Raw genomic sequence first — 22,027 nt, forward strand, 5'->3', positions numbered from 1 at the left:
GGAAGTCACTTTGATATTCCCAGTCTCTGCACCTCCAGCTGCAGTCCTGATATCTGTCATAATGTCTTTCACTTTCAGATTCTTTAATATGTCTGATGTGTATGTCAGATGGTCTTTAATATGCTGATACACCGGTCTCTCTCCCTTGCTGTAGATAATTACTTCCACACCTTGCAGCTTGGAATTTAGCATTATCTTAATGAATTGAGTAGCATATTGTCTGAATTTAGCACATTAGCAGTACATCCCAAGTCTTTTATTCTTATTTGCAGCTCCTCTCTCTCTCTCTCACCCTTCCTCATTGAAAGGATGTCACCCACTTCATCTTTACTGGTCCCAGATTGTCTTCAGCAGATCTGCATAAGATTTCCCCTCTGCCTAACTACTATTGTCTTGGAAGGTAGCTGTGTGGAAGTCTTCTGTCCTTTCTTCATTTGTCCTTCCTGCTCCAGGAACAATTCAAAAATTTTATTCTTCCTTCTCCCTACTTATTCAAGGAGTCACTTCACATGTATCATAAATTTATTTACAGCTGTCCCAAAAATGACTTTGCCTCCTGACTTTGCCTCCCTCAAATAACTTTCCCATTCACTTCCTCATCTCCTCGATAGCCTTCTCTTCTCCCTGTGAAGAGTTGATCAGTTTAAATTTTCCTTTCCACTTCATCTAATCCATTCCCCATCAATACTGTAATAGAATACTGGTCAGCCAGCAACTGGCCCCTTTCAATTCCTTCTCAGTAGAAAGACACTTTACACTAGCTGCGTTCATATACAGCTTCGGCGTAAATGCACAACTTCCACTCTCATGTGTAGTAGGGATACATTTGTCCTCTTCTCCTCTAAGTACGACCCTTTCCTTTCATAAATACAGGATGTTAAAAAAACAACTCGATTTCAAGCATTATTTAAACAGCATTTTATTTAAAGTATTACTTACATGAGTATATTTTCTGAAAGCATAAATTGTGAAGTTTTTTTTGGTGTTTAATACACTTTGATACGTGGCCATATTAACTTAGACAAATATCTCCATTTTTTCCCCTTACTACAAGTTTTTCCTAACTTTGGACTAGTTTTTTTTTTTTTGCTGATACAAGTTTTAACATAAATAAAAAATTATGTTTCCCAGAACACATTGCTAAAAAATACACTTACAAACTTTAAAAAAAAAAGAATGTAATATTAATTAAAAAATAAATAAAAATTTAGTGTTAGTATCTATTTAGGAAAGACTCATTAACAATCAATATGCTATCAAGAATATTTATTGTGCATGTTTGTAGTAGTAGTAGGTCGAGTTTCCTGCTGAATTACGTAATTATTGAATTAAGTAATTAGTATACTTATCTGTGAATCATCACAATTATTAAACTCTATATGGCAGTAGATTTCTTATTAGTCAAAATGGCCATCAAAATTAATATTATACACCAGGTAGACACTTGTGAATTTGTTAATTTATTTATATTTTAATTTACAGTAATTTTTTAATCTTCATCTACTTAATAACTGTTATTTTTTATTATTTTTTTAATTTATTTTTAGCTATTGCATGTTTTTTGCCCGTGTTTTTTTTTATAAATGGGTATTTCAAAACATTTTATTGCAAGACATGATGCGATAGACTGATGATTGTATGAACGTTTTATGGATTTTGTGTTATTTATTTTTTTTCCAGATAGTAGTTGTGTTTTGCGTTAAGTTATATAAAAAATTAAGCTATGAAGTTGATTCTGCAACAGCTGTTTCCACTTTAAAGACTTGGATTGAACGTGATGCTAACCAACCTGTATCAGAACAGTTGTTCTTGTTGCCTACTGGTGAAATTTTAAGCGATAATAAATTTGCCATCTCTTGCTGGGATCCTGCTGTGCAGGTACTTATGATTAATTACCATCGTCTTAATTTGAAGTTTAAAGCTAGTAAAATTTTATGAAAATAAAAACATAACTTTATTGTCAATTTTTTACTTGAACAGTATATTATTATTGTTAATAGTAGTAGTAGTAGTAGTAGTAGTAGCAATAGTAGTAATACTTATCATAAAAATAAAATATTCTTTGAAAAGTTATATCTAAAAATATTCACTTGATGGAAAAAATTGAGTTTTATGCTTTATTACTAGGGGTATTTGATAAGTCCATGAAACAGTACAATGTAACTACAGATTCACATTCAGCAAACTGCAAAACACAAAAGGCTTTCTGTCCAGGAGTTGCTTTCTTTGCTAGTGGCGCTATGAAGCGGGTAGGTATTGAATAAATCTATGAATATGCACGCGACTAAAAATGTCTTTTGCTTTTTTATTCTAGCCTTAAATAAACACTGTGTACCTCATCCAAGAGATATAACAAATTAAATTTTGATATTCTTTTTATATGCTTTTATGTAACTTCCCATATGCACTGTATCACACAGCGGGATGATCAGAATTTTTTCAGCGATATTTAACCTATCTCCAGATGAGATAGAAGGCTAAAATTTTACATACATGCTAATTGTTGATGACAAAATTTGTCGATTGCAAATAATGGAAATTCAAACAACCACTCATGCGTACAAAAGACTTCAATGCAGAGTGTCAATCAGCTGTGTTTACTGCTACGTAAGAAAATGAAAATGAATAGCTTCTGTTTGGTTATTGCTGCTGTCAGTAGGCACCCTCTGGTGCAAGCGAGTGTTTTGGCAATTTACTAGACCAGTAGTGCGACAGAGAAGGTTGGTAGCGCCTTGTCTGTTATGGATGATATGAAAATTTACATAATTCATACTTATAATTAATTAGTTTTCTGTTTTCATTAGTATGTTTTCTGTTTGATAGCGTATTGTCGTTTTAAATTAAATAACAGTGATAATTTACCACTACCTATACAGTCCGCTTAGACCTTTACGTTATGATCATTCATTTTGGTCCTTTTTGCATGCCAGATGCGTGAATATTCGTTATGTTTTTACAATATACCATGTGTGTGAGACATTTCTAAGTTCAGTTTTTTGATGAAAAAATATTTTTTTTTAGTGTCGTTCATTTAATTAGTGACGTGAATAAACTATACTTTTTTCTTTAAAGTAAATACTGGTCAAGTAAAGTAAACCCTTGAGACTAAGTGAATAACCTTTTACTAATACTTATAAGTAAACACTTGTAACATTTGTAGTTGTCCAAGTATTTGCCAGTAGTTTTCCCATTTTGCTTTTACTTATCCAGTATTCTCTTTACTTATCAAGTGAACACTTATATGATTCATATCCTGTACATCATCATGTTCAGACACGTTTGTCAATACATCAAACGTTTCTTTTGTTTTAATCTTTTCCCATCACAATGATCCGCGGTTGATTGGTATCCGCAAAAATATGTTGGTATCTGATTGCCTAAAAAATTGCGATAATTTAATTGCAGAATTATTTTGCGCATTTCTACCGCGTTTTTTATTAGCGAAATTTTTTTTTTTTTGCTTTCTGTTATGAAACATAGTTTGCTGATTTTAAAAATAATACTTTCAAGCGAAAGATATGTATAGACCTCAAGTAAAGTGACGTATTTATGACCACAAATTCCTTCTCTTTTTTGTGTGCCGTATATCATAATTTATTATGTGTTTCAATACATCGATATGTTGCTAGTAAGATAAGCTATACATTTCTGAGAAAAAAATGGTCATATTCTTTCTAGTCTAAATAAAACATTTTACATCGTATAAACAAAATAAGCAACTTAGATGCCATATAAAATGATTTCATAACAGCGTTTTAAAACTGTCGCCGTAGATAGCTAGTTCAATGGCAACATGATCTGAAAAGGTTAATCAATCCAGCACTGTTTGCATGCCAGTCTTTTAGCAAACATCATCATGTCTAGTGAAGAGACTAATTTCGAAGTACAAGAACCATATGCGTCAGAAAGTAGCAGAATTTATTTGGTAAATATTCTTAACGACAACACCGTTGTTTTAGACTGGTCTATGTGTTCTAAAAGAATTGCTGCCAAAGAAAAAGCATGGAACACTATTCAGAAGGAATATCAGAAAAGTGCGGGGAAGTCAATTACAGTAGAAAAACTAAAAAAAAAATTAAATAACATGAAAACAGATCTTAAAAAGAAAACTGACAAAAATAAAAGGGGGAATAGAGCAGTGAAATTACTAAAATGGGAATCAACCTCCTTGAGTTACTTGAAATTCATGAAAATCCTGTATTGCATCAGATACCGGGAGCAACCAATGTAGGAATTGAAAATAGGATTCAAGAAGATACCCCAGTTCAGCCTACTAACGAAATCGCTAACAAGTTATCAGACAAAAATCAGGACAGCCAGAAAAGCGTAAAAAAAGAGACAACATTGGGACACTGATGAAACAGCCGATCTATCAACCATTGATCTTCAACGACTCGTTCTCAATGAGCAGCTGAAACTTGCAAGAATGCAGATGAAGAGAGAGGAAATAAAAATTAAAACAGAGGAGACAAAACTGGAACAAGAGAAAATAAAATTACGTCAGCTGCAATCATCTTCAACAGAACGGTGCGAAGTTAATGAAGAGAACAGAGATTTTGATCTCAGCCAATACATATTGTTGAAGCAATCCTCATTTTGTATTTCTGTAAAAAAAATGTATGCATTTTGTATTTGTAAGCCTTAATAAAATAAAATAAAAACCTATCACTTCCAAAAAAAAAAAAAATTAAAAATTCATTTATACTTGCGGGGGCTGCGTGCGTATGTGTGCTAACACATGCTCATTCATTCATGTGAACACATGCACGCACACACACACACACCAGTATAAAATAGAAACATCCAGTATAAATGATTAATTTTGTTTTTTCTGTTGTACTGATTTTTCTCTTTATTTATTTTTCTCCTGTTATTTATACTTATTACATTTTTTATCTACAAAATGAGGTAAGGAAAAAGGTAACAAATTTATAATAATAATAATAATAATAAATTTTATTAAAGTTTAATAATAAATGATAAATATAAAAAAAATGGTAAAATGATAAGGAGTTTATTCCAAATCAATTTTCCAACAACAAAGCCATGATTTCATTTCTTCTTGCTTGCCCTCTGAGACGAATTCCATCCTCTTCAAGTTCTTCTGGTTCTTCATTTTCATCCTCTTCTCTTTCATAATTGATATTTTCTTCTAACTCACAATATTTGTCATTTAAATGTTTCGTTTCTTAAGTTGACCAAAAATTCATTCAATAACAACTCTTTCTTTAGAATGATAATCTTAGAATGTATATATATATATATATATATATATATATACAATGTAAATACAATGTTAACATACAAATTAATTCTTTGAAATCAAACTTTTCCATGAAGTTAACCTGCAGCATTCTTCCAATGGTTACCACAGATCTTCCAGCTAGCAAAATTAAACATGCTTCTTGGAACATCCCTTCTGATATTGAGCTTGCAGATCCAGGATTCAGTATACCACAGCGTGTAGATTTGCTGCTCAGAACCCTGGTCTTTATAAAGATATTGTTGATGGAACAGCAAACATGTCCAGGTTTATACTCAGGTTTGCAGAAAACTCAACTTGGTTGGATCGTGACCGATGCGTTTCATAATGAGAGACAAGAAGCGAACTCTGTCAGCAAGGTCTTTTAGTTTGACAATACTCAATTGAAGATCAGCTTCAAAGGTTTTGGCAACTTGAAGAGGTCAATGCTCAAGCTTGGTCAGTTGAAGAAAAGGAATGTGAAGCGCATTTCATTGCCAACACATCGAAGAATAAGGAAGGACAATTTATTGTCAAGTTACCTCCAAAGCAGGACATTTCAGCTCTTGGTGAATCCAAATCAGTAGCTCTTGAATGCTTACAAAGTATTGAACATCACTTGCCTCGCATACAAATCTGAGTAGTGAGTATCGTGGATCTCTTAACGAATATCTTAGACTGGGACATACCCAACTTAATTCATCAACTAATCAACCATGTTGTTTTTTACCACATCATGCAGTCTTCAGACATGATAGTAATACCACAAAATTGTGGTATGAGCACAATGAGAACTGTCTTCGATGCATCTTCTAAAACAACTAATAACATGTCCCTGAATGATATTTTAAGAGTTGGTCCCGTTGTACAACAAGATTTGTGTTCAGTTGCTTTATGTTTCCGCACTCGCCAAATTGCATTTATTGCAGACATTAACAAAATGTATTGGTAGGTGAAAATTCATCCAGATGATTATGACTGCCAGCAAATACTGTGGCGAAATTCACCAAGTGAACCTGTACAAGAATATCAACTTATGGCACATCATCTACTCCGTACCTCGCTACTCGATGTTTCCCAGAAACTTGCAGATGATGAACAGGCTAATTACTTCGAGCAGGCCATCAAAGTGTTGAAAAATGATTATTATGTTGATGACTTCATCTCAGGAGCATATTAACTGGATAAGGCAATTAAACTAGTCTCAGAACTATAATTACTTCTCAAAGGTGACGGTTTCGAACTCCGCAAATGGGCGTCAAACAATAGTCAGCTCTTGGAAACAATTCCTCACAAACTTCAAGAGAACTCAGCTCAGTCTTTAGCTAGATGGAACTGAAACAGTGATGACCTTAGGACTAAGATGGCAACCATCACAAGATTGTTTTCAAATTATTAGTGGAGCTAATTCAATAGATCAACAATTTCGGCCAATGACTTTTACGAAAAGAAACATTCTTGCAACTATTTCATCTATCTTTGATCCACTCAGTCTTCTTGCTTGTACAGTAATTCTTTGCAAAATATTTATGCAAAAATTATGGACGTAAAATCTCAATTGTGATGACGAACTCCCATCAACTTTTTTCAGAAAGATTGGTAACTCATCTACAGTTCTCTTAGATTGCTTGATGAAATTCATATTGATAGATTTGCTATGATCAAGAACCTCATCACCTAGAACTACATGGTTTCTCAGATTCCTCTGAGGCTGCCTATGGTGCTTGTGTTTATCTCAGATCCTGTAATAATGAGGGAGAAACAATTGTTAAATTACAAACAAGTATTTTTGTCCTGTCTTAAATTATGTAGCACAGTATTGCTAGCTCATTTGATTACTAAGGTAAACACCAGCATTGGATTTGAAAATACATGATATTCATCTATGGACAAATTCTAGTATTCTTCTCGTTTGGCTTAGCAAACCTCCATTGACTTGGAAGACTTTCATCGCAAATCATATCTGCGAAGTGCAAGAGCTAACACGCAACTGCAAATGGCATCATGTGATGTCAGCATCAAATCCTGCAGACATGGTTTCACATAGAGTAACTCCTCAAGAACTCAATTGTAACGAGTTATGGTGGCAAGGACCACCTTGGTTGACAAAGGATTCTTTTCAGTGGCCAACACATACGCCATCAATACCTGTTTCAGGTGATACTCCAAAATACATGCAACTGTAAGTTTGGTTACAGTCACCAGCTTAGACAATTCTATTCTGAAGGAATCATCTACTCTTTCATGAGTTCAACGAGTAATTTGATATTAATTACGTTTCATAAACAACTGTAAGTTAGCTGAGAAATCACATAATTTTGGACCACTAACTACCGTAGAACTAAAGGCAACCTTAACTACTTGTATCAAACTGGCACAAAGAGTTTGTTATTATCAAGAATTTATTGCTCTGGAAAGTGGGAAACCATTATCTTACAAATCAACCACTCGAACTTCATCCATTTATTGACGAATCTGGACTTGTACGAGTTGGAGGAAGGCTACAAAATTCAGAGCTTCCATTTGAAACTCAACATCAAATAATCTTGCCTCTATGACATCACCTTACTCAATTATTAATTGAGCATGAGCATAAGCGACTTGTGCATGCAGGTCTACAGTTGTTAATTAACTCATTTAGATCTATCTATTCCATTCCTACAGCTAGAAAAATTTTTAGAAACATCCTACATAAATGTATTTGTTGTTTTTCTTTATCGACAAAACCCCATAATCAGCTTATGGGAAGTTTACTGACTAAAGGAGTTGTACCTGTTCGACCTTTCCTTAACACTGGAGTGGACTTCACAGGTCCAGTATACATAAAGTCAGGCTCTCATTGCACTAAAATTTGTGTCAAATGTTACATTTCAGTATTCATATGTTTAGTTACGCTCGCCATTCATTTGGAATTTGTTAGCGATCTTACTTCGGAGGTATTCCTTGCAGCCCTATGCCGGTTCATGTCTCATCAAGGAATCTGTGCTAATATCTACAATGATAATGGATCTAACCTTATTGGTGCTTCTAATGAGCTTCATGATCACGACATGATCAAACACAACTCTACATCCATCTCAGAAATACTGTCATTGAATATCTGTCAGTGTCGCTTTACCCCCTAGTGCTCCCCATTTTGGAGGTATTTGAAAAAGTGCTGTTAAATCGATGAAACATCTCTTTCGCATTGTTGGCAACAGCTCTTCAACATTCAAAGAAATAGCAACATTACTAATGCAAGTAGAAGCATGTCTAAACTCAAGGCCACAGTGTAAATTATCCAATGATCCCACAGATCACTCTTACTTAACACCAGGTCATTTCCTTATAGGTGAATTCATCACCAACCTTCCTGATCTTGATCTGAGTGATATACCTGTTAATAGATTAAGTAGGTGGCAGCATATGCAGCAGAATGTGCTCAGCAACTATGGTGAAGTGAGCAGCTCACTTCGGCATAGTTGGCAAGTTACTCTGTTGACCAAACAACAGAGTATTTAACATCTCTTCAGCAGCATAGTAAATAGTCATGTGAAGCAAAATCTACAACGGAGCGCAGTTGTTCTGATCAAGGACGATCAACTTCTATCCGTAAGGTGGAAACTGACAGTCATCGAGGATCTTCATTCAGGTGCTGATGGTCTCGTCCCAGTAGTTTCAGTCCATAGTGCTCAAATTGCAGCATTTAAACTACCTATTGTTAAGATCTGCTCACTTCCAACAGTGGACAAAGATGAATAAGTCTTCATGTAATATTTTCTTGTTATTGTTTTTATGTACTATTATTGGCGGTGTCAGACATTACATTGTTGAATTTATGGTGTGAATAATTTTTTGTAGTTATTACTAGTTTGCATTGACTATTTTCATATGTATTTTTACATTGATGAATTTATTGATTTTTGTATTATTTTTGTTTCTTCTGATAATCTTACATTATGAATCTTGAATGGTTAAATTTGTTGTTTTCAGTGTATTATTTTTAGGTTTCAGTTTTGATTTTGTGTTTTATCAGTTGAATTCTATTGTTTATCAAGTTTTAGATTTTTATTGTTCTATTAATTCTTATAACATTTAGTACTACTTTACATTGTCTGATTTCTTTGTTTATTTACAAGGTTGTAATTGTGTTGTTTACTAATGTTATTATACTTGTTTAATTCATTTTGCAATGACTGTTTTATATTTTTTATAGTGATTTATTCTTATTGTTTACTATTGTACAATTTATGCTATATCATTTATTATTTGCAATGTAATCTTAGGTTACTTGATTTATTTTTATTATTCTGGACATTACTAAAAAAACTATGTATGATAGGTGATACGTTATGTTTTAGTAGGTGCGCTCTGGCTCGAGCGGGTGTTTTGGCAACTAATGTTAATTTACTAGACCAGTAGTGTTTATGGTGTAGACAGAAAAGGTCGGCTTAGTGCCTTTTCCTTTACAGATCATATGAAAATTGACATGATTCATACTTATAATTAATTAGTTTTCTGTTTTCTTTAGTAAGCGTGTTTTTTGTTTAATAGTGTATTATTGTTTTATTTATTATTTTATAGTATTTTATAGTTATTATATATTTTATATATTATATATTTTATAGTATATTTTTATTTAGTATTTTATAGTTTATTATTGTTTTAATTAAATAAGTGATTCACGCATCCAGTGATAATTTACCACTACTTTTATAGTCCACTTAGATTATGACCGTTTGGCCTCTAATGTGAAGATGGGTTATATATAGACAGCTGTCAACTAGTTTCAGTGAATCATTATTCTTAAATTTATGTACAAATGTATTAGAGTCAGTTTTCATTTTGCAAAATTATTATATATCAGAAGAAATCCATCTATGATTGTATACAATTGCGATGAAATCATTTATACAATATGTTTAAAAATGATAAATTAACACAGTTAACATAAATTAACATTCCCTAAGATTGTGTCCAAGAATTTTCATAGTACACTGTTTAATTGTGACAGTAATTTTTTTTTAATTTAATCGAGGCAAATGTATGAAATAAAAAAAAATTAAATTCACTTTTATTTAACTAATGAAAAGATTATTAAAAAAAGTACCAAAATTTCACTATTTGGAAACGATTGAATTAAGTATAAATTGTTTGGAAAAATCTTTCAATACAATTATATTTGAAGATGCACTAAAAAAAAATAATAATTTCACTTTCATATAAAATCAAGAATAAATGTTTATAATAAACTCTTTGATTAAATTCAAATAACATTTTATATCGATAATAATGGTGATATAAACGGTAGTGAATGTATTTTATGTGAATATTTATTTATAACATCTCTCAGCTGCATTTAATTACAATAATGCAAATTGAATGAATTTATTAACAAAATTCCTTTACATTTTATGTAGCATGGAACGCCCTTCACTGTGTTATATAGCAAATTAACACTGAAATGCTTATAAAATATATGTAATATATTGAAGAGTGCTCCACCCTTTTGATATTTGTGATATAAAATTTAAAGGAATTTTATTAATAAATTCATTCAATATCCGTTATTATTATCAAATTCGCTGAGAGATGTAATAAAGTAAAGCCTTTCTTTTGCCATTCTGGAGTATCATAATTTTTAAACATGTTTTTGTTTTAGAACTTATTTTACAGTTAATTATCGACTATTTATCTTTTGTAATATTTTGCTTTGAAGTTTACATTTTCTTCATCTACTCAATCTTATAATTACAAATTATTAATTTAGTAAACTACAGAATTGGAATGCATATCCAGCCACTTGTGCAATTTCAAAAATTATCATCCATTTCTTGTCTTGGAATTTGAAATTATCATTTAAATTGCTCATCTTTATAATCATGTATCACCCTCATCTTATCAGTTTATCAGACAAGTTTGTAAATGAATGAAATTCCTAAATTTATTGGTTTAGGTAAGTTTTATGTACTAGGTAACTTCTAAAATGTTCCATAGTATGTATATTAAAAAAAAAAAAAACTATATTAAAATTTATTATTAAATTATATTGTATTTGTCTCAGAAGTGTATCAGTTGGCAGCTGTTTACGTTTGCTAATGTTCTTGAAGTTTTTGCAAAAGTCATTGAAGCAGGAGCATATGGAGAATGCCGCATGCATATTGCTTGTACTGTTCAAGATACTTGGAAGCATTTTAATGGAGTAGTGTGCTGGTTTGTTATACATAAAATCCCAGTTGTTGACTATTTTTCAGATTATTTACTTCTGATTGCATTTCCATCGAGTAAAGAATTTTGGTGAATATTGACTTATTCATTGTGTAACTTCACGATGATAAATTTATACAGCATCCAGGAAATGTATAAAAAAAAACCTTCTAACATTATAATAATGATGATGCCATATTGATGACAAACATTTTTTCTGTAAATCGTACAAAATACTTCATGTCCCATCTCCTATGATTTTATGGTTCAGAAAATTTCTATCTTAATAAAACATAATATTGGGTTTCATCTGTGTTTCATCATGTCTATACAGAAAACATTTTTGGAGTATTGTTAAAATGATGTATATTTCACATCATTGTCAAAAATACTGAAACAATTTCCCATTCATATTGTAAATTTTGGTATTATATGTTCAATAGATTTTCTTTTGTCACTTCAAACTTGCTCATTGTTCTTGTTGCAGAAACTAGTCCCTGTTACAAAAGTTTCATTTATATTAACGTTAACCTTACAGAAACACTTTAATGATTTATAACCTTGTGTATTTCACTGCTTTTTCATATTACGCTTTTTCTGGTTCACTGATATTTCCGACTGATTTTTGAGGCAAATTGGTCGTCGACACAGATTTTGAACTACAGTGATATTGTGCTAACATATATCACAATAACAGTAACAAACATGTTATTGTAGGAGAGATAAAACGAATATGATGCCAGACATATTGTGAAACATTACCCGCTCAAGAAAAAATAACTTCCCCTTCAGTTACTAATTTAGGCAAAGTGCCAATTCAGGAATTTTTTTGAACTGCTTTATAAATGAAATATATTTCTTTCTTTAAGATTAATTTATGACATTTTTATATTGTAGTAGAATTATTTTAATTTTATATAATTTAATTTTTATTTAAATATTTAAATAACTTTTATTAAATATTGAATTTAATATTTAAGTAAAAGTTAAATGGTTTAACAGTAGATCTGTTTTGATTTTGATAACACATTTAAGATGGATATAAGTCTGAGTGTTCCAAATTTATTATTATTGCACTGAGCTATTTAGTTTTTGTAGTGTGGTTGACTTAACTTTTTTAATTTTTTTAATATAGGATGTAATGTTGTATGTTTTACCTACGGTTGGTTTTAATTTACCTAGAGATGTCTCACCATATTTTCCGGAACTTGTATTGTTTTTGTTGAAGAATGGTAAAAATTCAGTTGAATACAGTTTGAAACGTCGTATGTGGGCAAATTCTATATATTTCATTTATCAAGAGTTAATACTGTATAAGTGTTTTTTAGATGCTTATGCAGTTAAAGTGTAAGTATTAGTTGAATTTTTACTATTTTATCTTATTGCCCCAGAATTAACCCGATTTGAATATTATAGTTAAAAAGAATGTTTTTCTTTATTATAGAATTATTCAAAACTATTAATTTTTAATGATTAACCAAACTGATTTAATCTCACTTATTTTATATATACTTTCATGTTATTGATAACCATTATCACCTTTGTGACTGATACGTGCTGGTCTTTTTTAGCTATGATATTAGCTGATTGTGTATTGTAGATGATTTTATTTTGATCTTTTTTCCCAGAATTAAAAAAATTATCAGAGATTTAGTTTTATTCAGTTATTGGTAATTAACAAAGTAAATTTATGCCAAACCTAAAAAAGTGTATTTTTTACCTTAATTTTTTTGGACTTTTTAACTATTTTCCTGGAAACTACTAGTTATAATTATGGAACCGGTTTATTTTAAATTTCCAGGTAACAAAGAAAACTTATAGTTATCAATTTCGCTCCATAATTTTTGTGTAGAGAATTTCAGTATAGCCTCGTTAAATATTGGGGAAGAAACCGGGTGATGTTTTTCACTAGTGGTAACCTGAAAATAAAGCATTTCCTGACCTCGTTAAAATGAACTTTTTTCTTTATTTCCATTTGGAGAACATTGTCTGAAATTATTCTATCTCTTTGAGATATCTGCGCATTTTAAAATTAACATTAATGGTTTTTTTTGTATATAGCTATAAAGTTAATTTACTTATTTGAGGTGTATTAATAAAATTGCTTCTTGAGGCTTTCAATGAAATATAGGCCTTACATTGCCAAAAAATTTATATTTATTTATTATATCTTAATTAATCCTTGAAGGAGTCAGTGGCACTTTCAAAGTTAATGTTAGAACCGTAGAACCAGTAGTATTATAGATTTTGACCCTTCTTTCTTAAATTTTATTTACTTTCCTGGCTGTTGCAATACAAAGGGATAAAAAGGTGTAATTATATTCTAGCAGGATGATATCATTACTCTTGGTATTAATTATTATAACAAATACATTAAAATGTATGTAGCAGACAGCTACTACATCCTGTGGTCTTGGTACGTACTACCACATAGTGCTTTTGACTTTATATTAATCCTAATATGCTTATATTTGAGTATCTCTGCTTATTTATTCTGTTTTTTGTTTTAAAATTGTAGATAAACATGTTTTAAGATGTAACAAGTTTTATGCAACTTGTCCAAATGTAAGCAAAATTCTCACTCTGTGTTCATTCCATTGTATTAATAAAATGTTTCCCCTGCAGTTACAAATGACATGTTTTTAATCTAAAAGTAATATTCATTTCAAATACATATGAATTTCAAGGAAAAAATTGTTACATTCTTTAATGAATAATACATTACATTACAATATTATTTTTTAATGAAAAAAAAAATTATGCAGTAAATATGTCCACAAATTTCAAAATGGCACCACCTTAGCTATTTGATCTTTAATATCACTGTAATCATTATTTTTATCAAAATACACTTTCAGCAAAAATGCAACCGTAATTTTATTCTGATATGTATTCTAGTATTTGTTTATACTCAAAGTACTATAGTATCTATTTTTTTATTTGGTTATCTAATATATTAGAGGGACTAGTATATCCTAGGAAACCAAAATTAAGAGCTGAACCTATTGGGAACTGCATATTCATTACTTTACATATCCATTGTGATTAATTATAATTAAAATTACAAAATTCAACAACTTAAGTTACGTTCGACATTCTATAGTATTTTTAACCATTATTTCCTTTCCAGTTTGTTATGCATTTTATTTTTTGTTTGTAGCCAAAATAAATAATTATTTTCAAACTTAATTCTGAATTTCTTACTGTCAGATCTATGCCATTCCTTATTACTACTATTTTTGTTTTTCATTTTTCTCAAAAGAACAATGTCATTCAACAAATCTTAAAATCACTACTGTTTGTTCTTGAAGTATTATACATTTCATATTTTCCCTTTCTTCTTTTTCTTCTATATTTAAGTTTAAAAGCAGTAGGGATATTCGCCTCGTGCGTATTTGAACCACCCCTTTATCTACTTTTCATCATTTTATAATTTTATATTAAAGAAAAAAATGAACTTTTTAATATTCATTGACTTCGGTAATAATCTTAAATTTATAGCTGTAGAAATGTTTAAAAGTAAGATTTGTAATTCTTTTTTTGCAGATCATGGCTGGTGTCTATAGACAAAAAATTAAGTAAGATGTTTCAAGACTCATGTTCTAATTTGGAGAAACTTAAAGCTACATTTAATATTGTTGAACAGTCTTTAAATTATGATCAAAAATTTTTTGCTCCATTAATAACTGCTGTTAGTAAAAAATTTCCTCAGCAGTATCAAAATTGTATGTTTAAATGTAATTTATTTATTTATATGTTCATTTGATCTATTTATTTTATGTTATTAGTGGTTATTAATTCCGTGTATGAAGTAATGTTAGTATTTTGATCGTGAAAAATTTTGGTTTTCAGATTTCAATGGAAATATCCATTTTGACCAGTTTCAGCATGATGTCTGTACGTATATGCATATGTATCTCGCACAACTCAAAAATGATTAGCCGTAGAATGTTGACATTTTAGATTTAGACTGTTGTAACATCTAGTTGTTGTGCACCTTCCCTTTTGATTGCAATTGACTGGAACAAAAGTGTCCAAAAAAGCCCGTATTCAAAACATTTCGATTTTGGGCATTTTCTTAACTGTAATAATAAGCTCTCATGAGAACTTTTCAACTATATATCATAAGCGGTACTTATTTTCATTAGTGCCGGAGTTATAGCCAAATAAAATTTTAATTAATGAAATATTTGGATCTTACTTAAGATTAAGGGGAAGGGATATCGGTTCGAATCAGACTTCATTTCCTTTCTGTTTAAATTTTTTTATTTTAATTTAAATATATTGACTTATTAATGATTGTCAAAATTTTTTACAATAAATAATAATAATAATAATTCAATAACAATAAAAAAAATCAGAAGTTTTTAATGAAACAAAATTTTATGTACTCTTTATTGACAGAAAGGAAGTCATGCGGGTGCACATCAGATTTTTTTTCCTTTTATGTGAATGGATTACATAGTTCGTCAACCTCAGCACTTCTCTAATTTGTTACAAGGGAAGGTTTTTTATGAAACCTTCCCAAAAAACTGAATTTTAGTAAAACATCCAAATGTGATAGCACGGTACTATTCAACTATTTGATATTTTTTTGAAGTATTTAAAAACTCCACATTATCCAGTGATAATAACTAACAAAGTGATAACTAACTAATAGTAGCTTGAAGTAAGTAACTTGATGATTTTCCTGATGTTAAAGGTGAAGGGGTATTAAAAAAACAATATTTATGTATTCAATTTTATATTAAATTAGTTAAATGATTCCTGAAACTTTTTGGAATGTTAAAACCTAGGTGAGTATGCAAGGTATATAAACATAAAAGTCTCATGAGCGGGGATTTAATTTTTTTAAATTAGGTAAAAAAAATAATCAAGGGGAGAATAGTTCTAGACAATGATTTTATAACTCATCAAAAAATGTGCAACATCAAAACTGCAAGCTGTTATCAGGAAAAATTGTTTACCGACTCCCCATCAAATGCCAGTCTTTGTAGTGGAGCAGTAGAATTTTTGTTTTTCATCTTAAAAATTCTAGGTTCAGTTTCCAGTCAGGCTTGGCATTTTTCATACATTAAGGAATTCGTTCTTACACGTAACTATAGTCGGGCAAACTTATTACTTGAACTAAATAAATAAGATAAGGAGTGGGAATTTGTGAAGATTTATGTCACATGATGTTGAATGAAAAATTGAACTTGTATTACATTATGGTAAAATTTGTGCTGTGAGGATCACTGAGAAACAAAAGAACAGTTGTCAGTGAGAAGCTCTTTGATGCTCGAATAATGATGAAAACTTTTTGAAAAATATTACATTTGATGATAAGACATGGGTGTATAGAAACCAAAGTGTAATCATAACAGTGGAATAGAAAATCATTGCTATGATTAAAGGAAATATTCAATTTAAAAGATTGTCATATTGTTCTTCATCTGGAAAACTATTATTCATCAGTTCTTCCTGCTAGTTCAAACAGTTAACCTAGAATTTTATTAGATAGTAAAAAAGAAAGAAGCGAACCAGTTATTCAGTCTACTGCATATGCGTTGTTATTAAGCAATAACGTTTTGGTGAAACGCATAATAGTTTTCCATAATTCCTGTTCTTTGAACTCATGCAAATATTCTCTTCTTCATGAAACTAAAATTGACCTTCAAAGTCCACCATTTAAAAATTATAGAAGGTATTAAGGAAAAATTAATTCAGCATCTAAACTGCAGGAAGTGTTCCAATAATGAAAAAAAAAAAAATTAAGAGCGATTCCATTAGTGATTCTTTACAGACAATAAGTTAGAATAAGATTACTAAATAATTATTTTTTAAGTTATATCCAGTTTCTTTATAGACAGTCATGGTATATATGAATATGAAATAACATTTATTTACTGCACAAATTTCATTTCCTCTCCTCCATTATACCTCGCCTCCATTTTTCTTTTAGGTTTTCATCAACTTACTCAAAGATAGAAGTTTGTGGTATTACCATATTCTTGTCAAAAAAAAATATTTTTATTTGGTATAATTTTATAAGAGGTGGCGAAATGTAATGAACATTGGAATGTAACGGGAGAGCAAAATGCTGGAAAAACAACAGGTACAGCCAGCTTGTAGTTTCATTCTCCTACCGTTAATATTCCAAAACTCATTGACTTATGCCCTCTCATTTTCTGTCAAGTAGTTATTAAGTTGTTATGGAGTCAATTTTGTTGCTGTGTGAACATGTCTAAAACTCAGCGTGCAAAGATTACATTTTTAATCCTCAATTTTTCTAGCATATATTGAGGATGAATATTACAGTGGTCGACTAGTTTCTGTGACTGATGTGAAGTGTCAAAAGGAGATGGATGAATTGATTCAAAATGACTGTTGCAATCGTACAACACATCACCACCAAGTAGGTATATTGAAAAAACAAGTAAGACATATTGCACAAATGGGCTACTGTAAAATGTGTTCGGGTAGGAGCCGTGGAGACTCACAGAAAGTTGATATTTGAACCCTCCATATTCACCAGATTTGGCACCTTATGATTTTTACTTCTTTTTGCGATTAAAGTGGGATGTTAAAAGAATTCATTTCACCACAGGTGATGAACTGAAGGACGCAACGAGGTCGTGGGTCAAAGAAAGATCACCGGCAAGCATTCTTCATTGATAGAATGATAAAACTGGATTACCATTGGATGAAATAAAAGTGGTGACTAGGTGGAAAAATAAATGTGTACCGGGTAATCATTGAAAAGTTGCCACATTTATTATTCAACAGCTATCTGTCCCATCGTATTTCTGTTTGCAGGTACGTATACCATTCTCAGGGGAAACCATTTTAAAATTATTTTCAAAGGGGTGGAATTCACCTTCTCCGCTACATTTACCCTAATTCAAAAATCTTAAATGGTAATGGTAACATTTAATTACATTAATTAATTGACAACCCAAAAAAATAATCAGTTTTGATGAAAATAAAATAAGATCCACCCACCCTTTTGCTTGGTAGGTGCGAAAACCATTAGGGGTAGTACTTTTTAAATTTTAGTCCAACAAAAATAACCGTAAAATTATGTGATATTACTTACTTAGTAAAGCATTTGAAATAATCATAATCTGTGGATTGTGATTTAAAATTGTGAAAATTATTTTTTAAATTACCAACACAAAATTTCACCCTTAAAGTTTTCTAAAGTTTCAAGTTTTGAAAACTTATTTTTTTAAATGATATGATGTAGCTTGTGACACCTCATTGGACGCCCCTTTGAATACAGTAATTTGGTACAAATAAAATAAAAATGGTTTGCTGGTATTGAAGTTATGATTAAAAATGTGGTTTATTTGGTTTATGTTCGGATACAGTGTTACCGACCCAAAGCATTAGGTCTGAAATCATCCGTTCTTAAAAGTATGGGTTTTAGGTTTCTCCAGCATTGAAAAAACATACCGGTAAACACATCAGTTAAACATACAAAAAACCAATAATAAGGTACCTACTTCTTTGTTGGCAACATGTTGAAAACTTGATTACCTTGTTATAACAGGTTACAACTTTCTGCCAGTTATTGAGATCTTAGTTTCTATGGTAAATTTTTGAAAATTGTTTTCTTTCATGTTGTATGTAATTAGTGTCATAAAGTATTTATTGTATTTATTTCATTAAACGTAGTCGCTTGGGCAATTCTTAATGAATGGCATGAATGAGTAGTTTTTAATGAATGGCATCCAAATAAAAATGTTTCACATTTTTATCTTACATTCTAAAACTTGTAAAGAATTCCAAGAAACGGGATCTGTCATTAATAAGAAACGTGCATGCAAAAGGTTTTAGACGCATTAACTTTGGTTGAAATCTTTGGAAGTATAGTAGCAAATCATCAAAGCTCAATTCGTAAAATATCCCGTTAAACCTATTTTTCTTACGGTTTTGTTTTCACTACATTAAAATTGAATACATTTTTGCTGTATAAAATTCAACCGCATCAAGAACTGAATGAGGATGATGCTGACAGAAGGATTGAATTCTGTGAAGAAATGATTCAATTAATAGATGCCAATCCAATGTTTACAAAATTATTTGTAGGGATATTAGTAAGATGTGAATTTCAACAAGGACTTTATTATTGTTTACAGGAAAATGGGAATCATTTTGAACGAATGATTTAAAAATTGATACTTTTATTTTATTGAGGTAAAAAAATGTGTTTCATTATTTCTTAGGACTATTATTGTTAAAAAACCTTCATAACAAAATTAACTAATGAATGATTTAAGCTTTATTTTTTGATTAACAATTATTCATTCATCAGTTATTTTTTATTTATTTAATCATTAAGTTTATCTGGTAATAAATTTTTCAACATGTTACCAGCAAAGAAGTAGGTACCTTATTATTGGTTATTCGTATGTTTAACTGATGTTATTAATACTTTGTTTACTGGTATGTTTTTTCAGTGCTGGAGAAAACTAAAACCCATATTTTTAAGAACAGACAATTTCAGACCTATTGCTTTGGGTCAGTAACACTGTATCCCAACGTAAATTAAATAAATCACATTTTTAATCACGACTTCAATACCAGCAAACCAATTTTTATTTTATTTGCATCAAATTACTTGTATTCAAAGGACCTTCCAATGAGGTGTCACAAGCTACATTGTCTCATTTAAAAAAAATAAATTTTCAACACTTAAAAATTTTAGAAAACATTTAAGAGTGAAATTTTGTGTTGGTAATTTAAAAAATCATTTTCACAGCTTTAATCTGCAGATTATGATCATATCAAATGGTTTAATAAGTAATATCACATAATTTTTTAGTTATTTTTGTAACTAAAATTTAAAAAAAGTACTACTGCAAATGGTTTTTCACACCTACCGAGTGAATGGCTGGGTGGATTTTAACTTTCTTTTCACCAAAATTGATTTTTTTTTTTTTGGTTGTCAATTAATGTAATTAAATGTTACCATTGGCATTTAAGATTTTTGAGTTGGAGTAGATGTAGCAGAAGGATGGGTTCCACCCCTTTGAAAATAATTTCAAAAAGGTTCCTGCCAAGAATAGTATACTTGCCTGCAAACTGAAATACGATGGAACCAATAGCTGTTGAGTAATAAATGCGGTAACTTTTCAAATGATCACCTGGTATACTTATAGCAAATAAAATGTGCTTTTATGCATATTTGTTTCATTTGATTATCTCTTTTCATTTACGCGTTACGAGTGACTTTGTATTACATTTCGGCCATCCCTTGTACTTTCCTATATGTTTACTCTACAAAAAAAATACAATAACTTGTCCGGTTGTTCTTTATTGAAAAAAATAAATAAATAAAAAAAGAGTGGTGCAATAATTTGATAATGTTTGTTTTTTTAATATTACGTGTATTGGCAAAATAGTATTTTACCAACTCCTGAGATAGGTTTGTATGAAATAATGTTTATTGGTTTTATTTTCAAGCGCCCTGTTATTTCATTTATGTATGTATCTATTGTTTAGATTTTTATTCTCTTATTTGTTATAAGTATGTATACATTTATTTCAGTCATCCATTTTGAACGGATTGTTGCCATTCATGCTGAGAAATTAAAAGAAGAATTAAATTTTCAATGCGGTTTAGAAAAAACCATATCTTCTATAGGTCAAGAAATCAACACAATGAAGAAAAAGTTTGCAATATTGCAAATGTTTCTGGAACCTTCAAGAACTAAACTGCCTGAAATGAAAAATGCGTATGTATTATTAATAATAATTTAATTATAATTAACTATAATAATTATCATTGCCGTATTGTTAGGAGTTATAATTTAAAATTTTATTATTAAAATATATATATATATTTATATTTGAGTTCTAAGGTTCAAATCGTAGTAAAGGTAGTAGTTACTTTTATATGGATTTGAATGCTAGATAATGGATACCGGTGTTCTTTTGCGGTTGGGTTTCAATCAACCACACTTCTCAGGAGTGATCAATCTAAGACTGTATAAGACTACACTTCATCCTCTGAAGTAATACCTCACAGTGGTTCCAAAGGCTAAACAGAGAAAAAAGAATAAATATTAGAATGTTACTATATTGCATTTGCTGTTTGTTTTATATTTTACGGTGATGTAATGTCATATTCCTATATTTTCTTTTACTTTTGAACAAAAAACTGTAAATTTACAGATCAGCAAAGAATTTTTAGCAACTATATCACATAACAATAAAAATTATATTTTTATTTGAAGTCTTTTCATTAGACATGAAAATAACTACAAAACTTAAGGGAAAGCCAATAACCACAATATTGGGTTGCTTATCACTTTTTTTTTAAGTTGCAACTCCACTGATATAATTATTTTAATGATTTTTTTTTTAATCTTCAGATGATTCCAAATTTTTTTAATTTTAAAATAATGTTATGTTAAAAAATATATTTGAATAATTTTTATAAAAAAAGTTGTATAAAAATCATTAAATCAGTATTAATTATTATCGTTTATTTAAAACAAAAAGAAACAGAAATTTGTCTATGAACAAAAATAATGAAATTATGTCTAGAAATTTTGAACTATTTAAAAAAAAAATATCAGAATCAGACCCCTGATTCATTATTTTCTCAAC

The 22,027-nt window shown here is 30.2% G+C and overlaps 1 protein-coding gene across 3 annotated transcripts in view; it reads left to right on the plus strand.

Annotated features, from left to right (window-relative positions):
• Positions 1–22,027, plus strand: part of IKKbeta (inhibitor of nuclear factor kappa B kinase subunit beta) — a 131,230-nt gene that overhangs the window by 73,929 nt on the left and 35,274 nt on the right. For 2 of the 3 annotated variants that reach the window (XM_075376907.1, XM_075376904.1), the window contains exons 8-11: positions 1,681–1,878; positions 12,564–12,775; positions 14,975–15,165; positions 20,964–21,150. In XM_075376907.1, coding sequence (XP_075233022.1) covers positions 1,681–1,878; positions 12,564–12,775; positions 14,975–15,165; positions 20,964–21,150 — 788 coding nt within the window. The remainder of the gene's footprint in view (positions 1–1,680; positions 1,879–12,563; positions 12,776–14,974; positions 15,166–20,963; positions 21,151–22,027) is intronic. The other variant, XM_075376905.1, reaches the window with a different exon arrangement.

This window comes from Lycorma delicatula, chromosome 10 (genome assembly GCF_047948215.1).
Source record: "Lycorma delicatula isolate Av1 chromosome 10, ASM4794821v1, whole genome shotgun sequence".
In the NCBI taxonomy this organism is placed as follows: domain Eukaryota; kingdom Metazoa; phylum Arthropoda; class Insecta; order Hemiptera; family Fulgoridae; genus Lycorma; species Lycorma delicatula.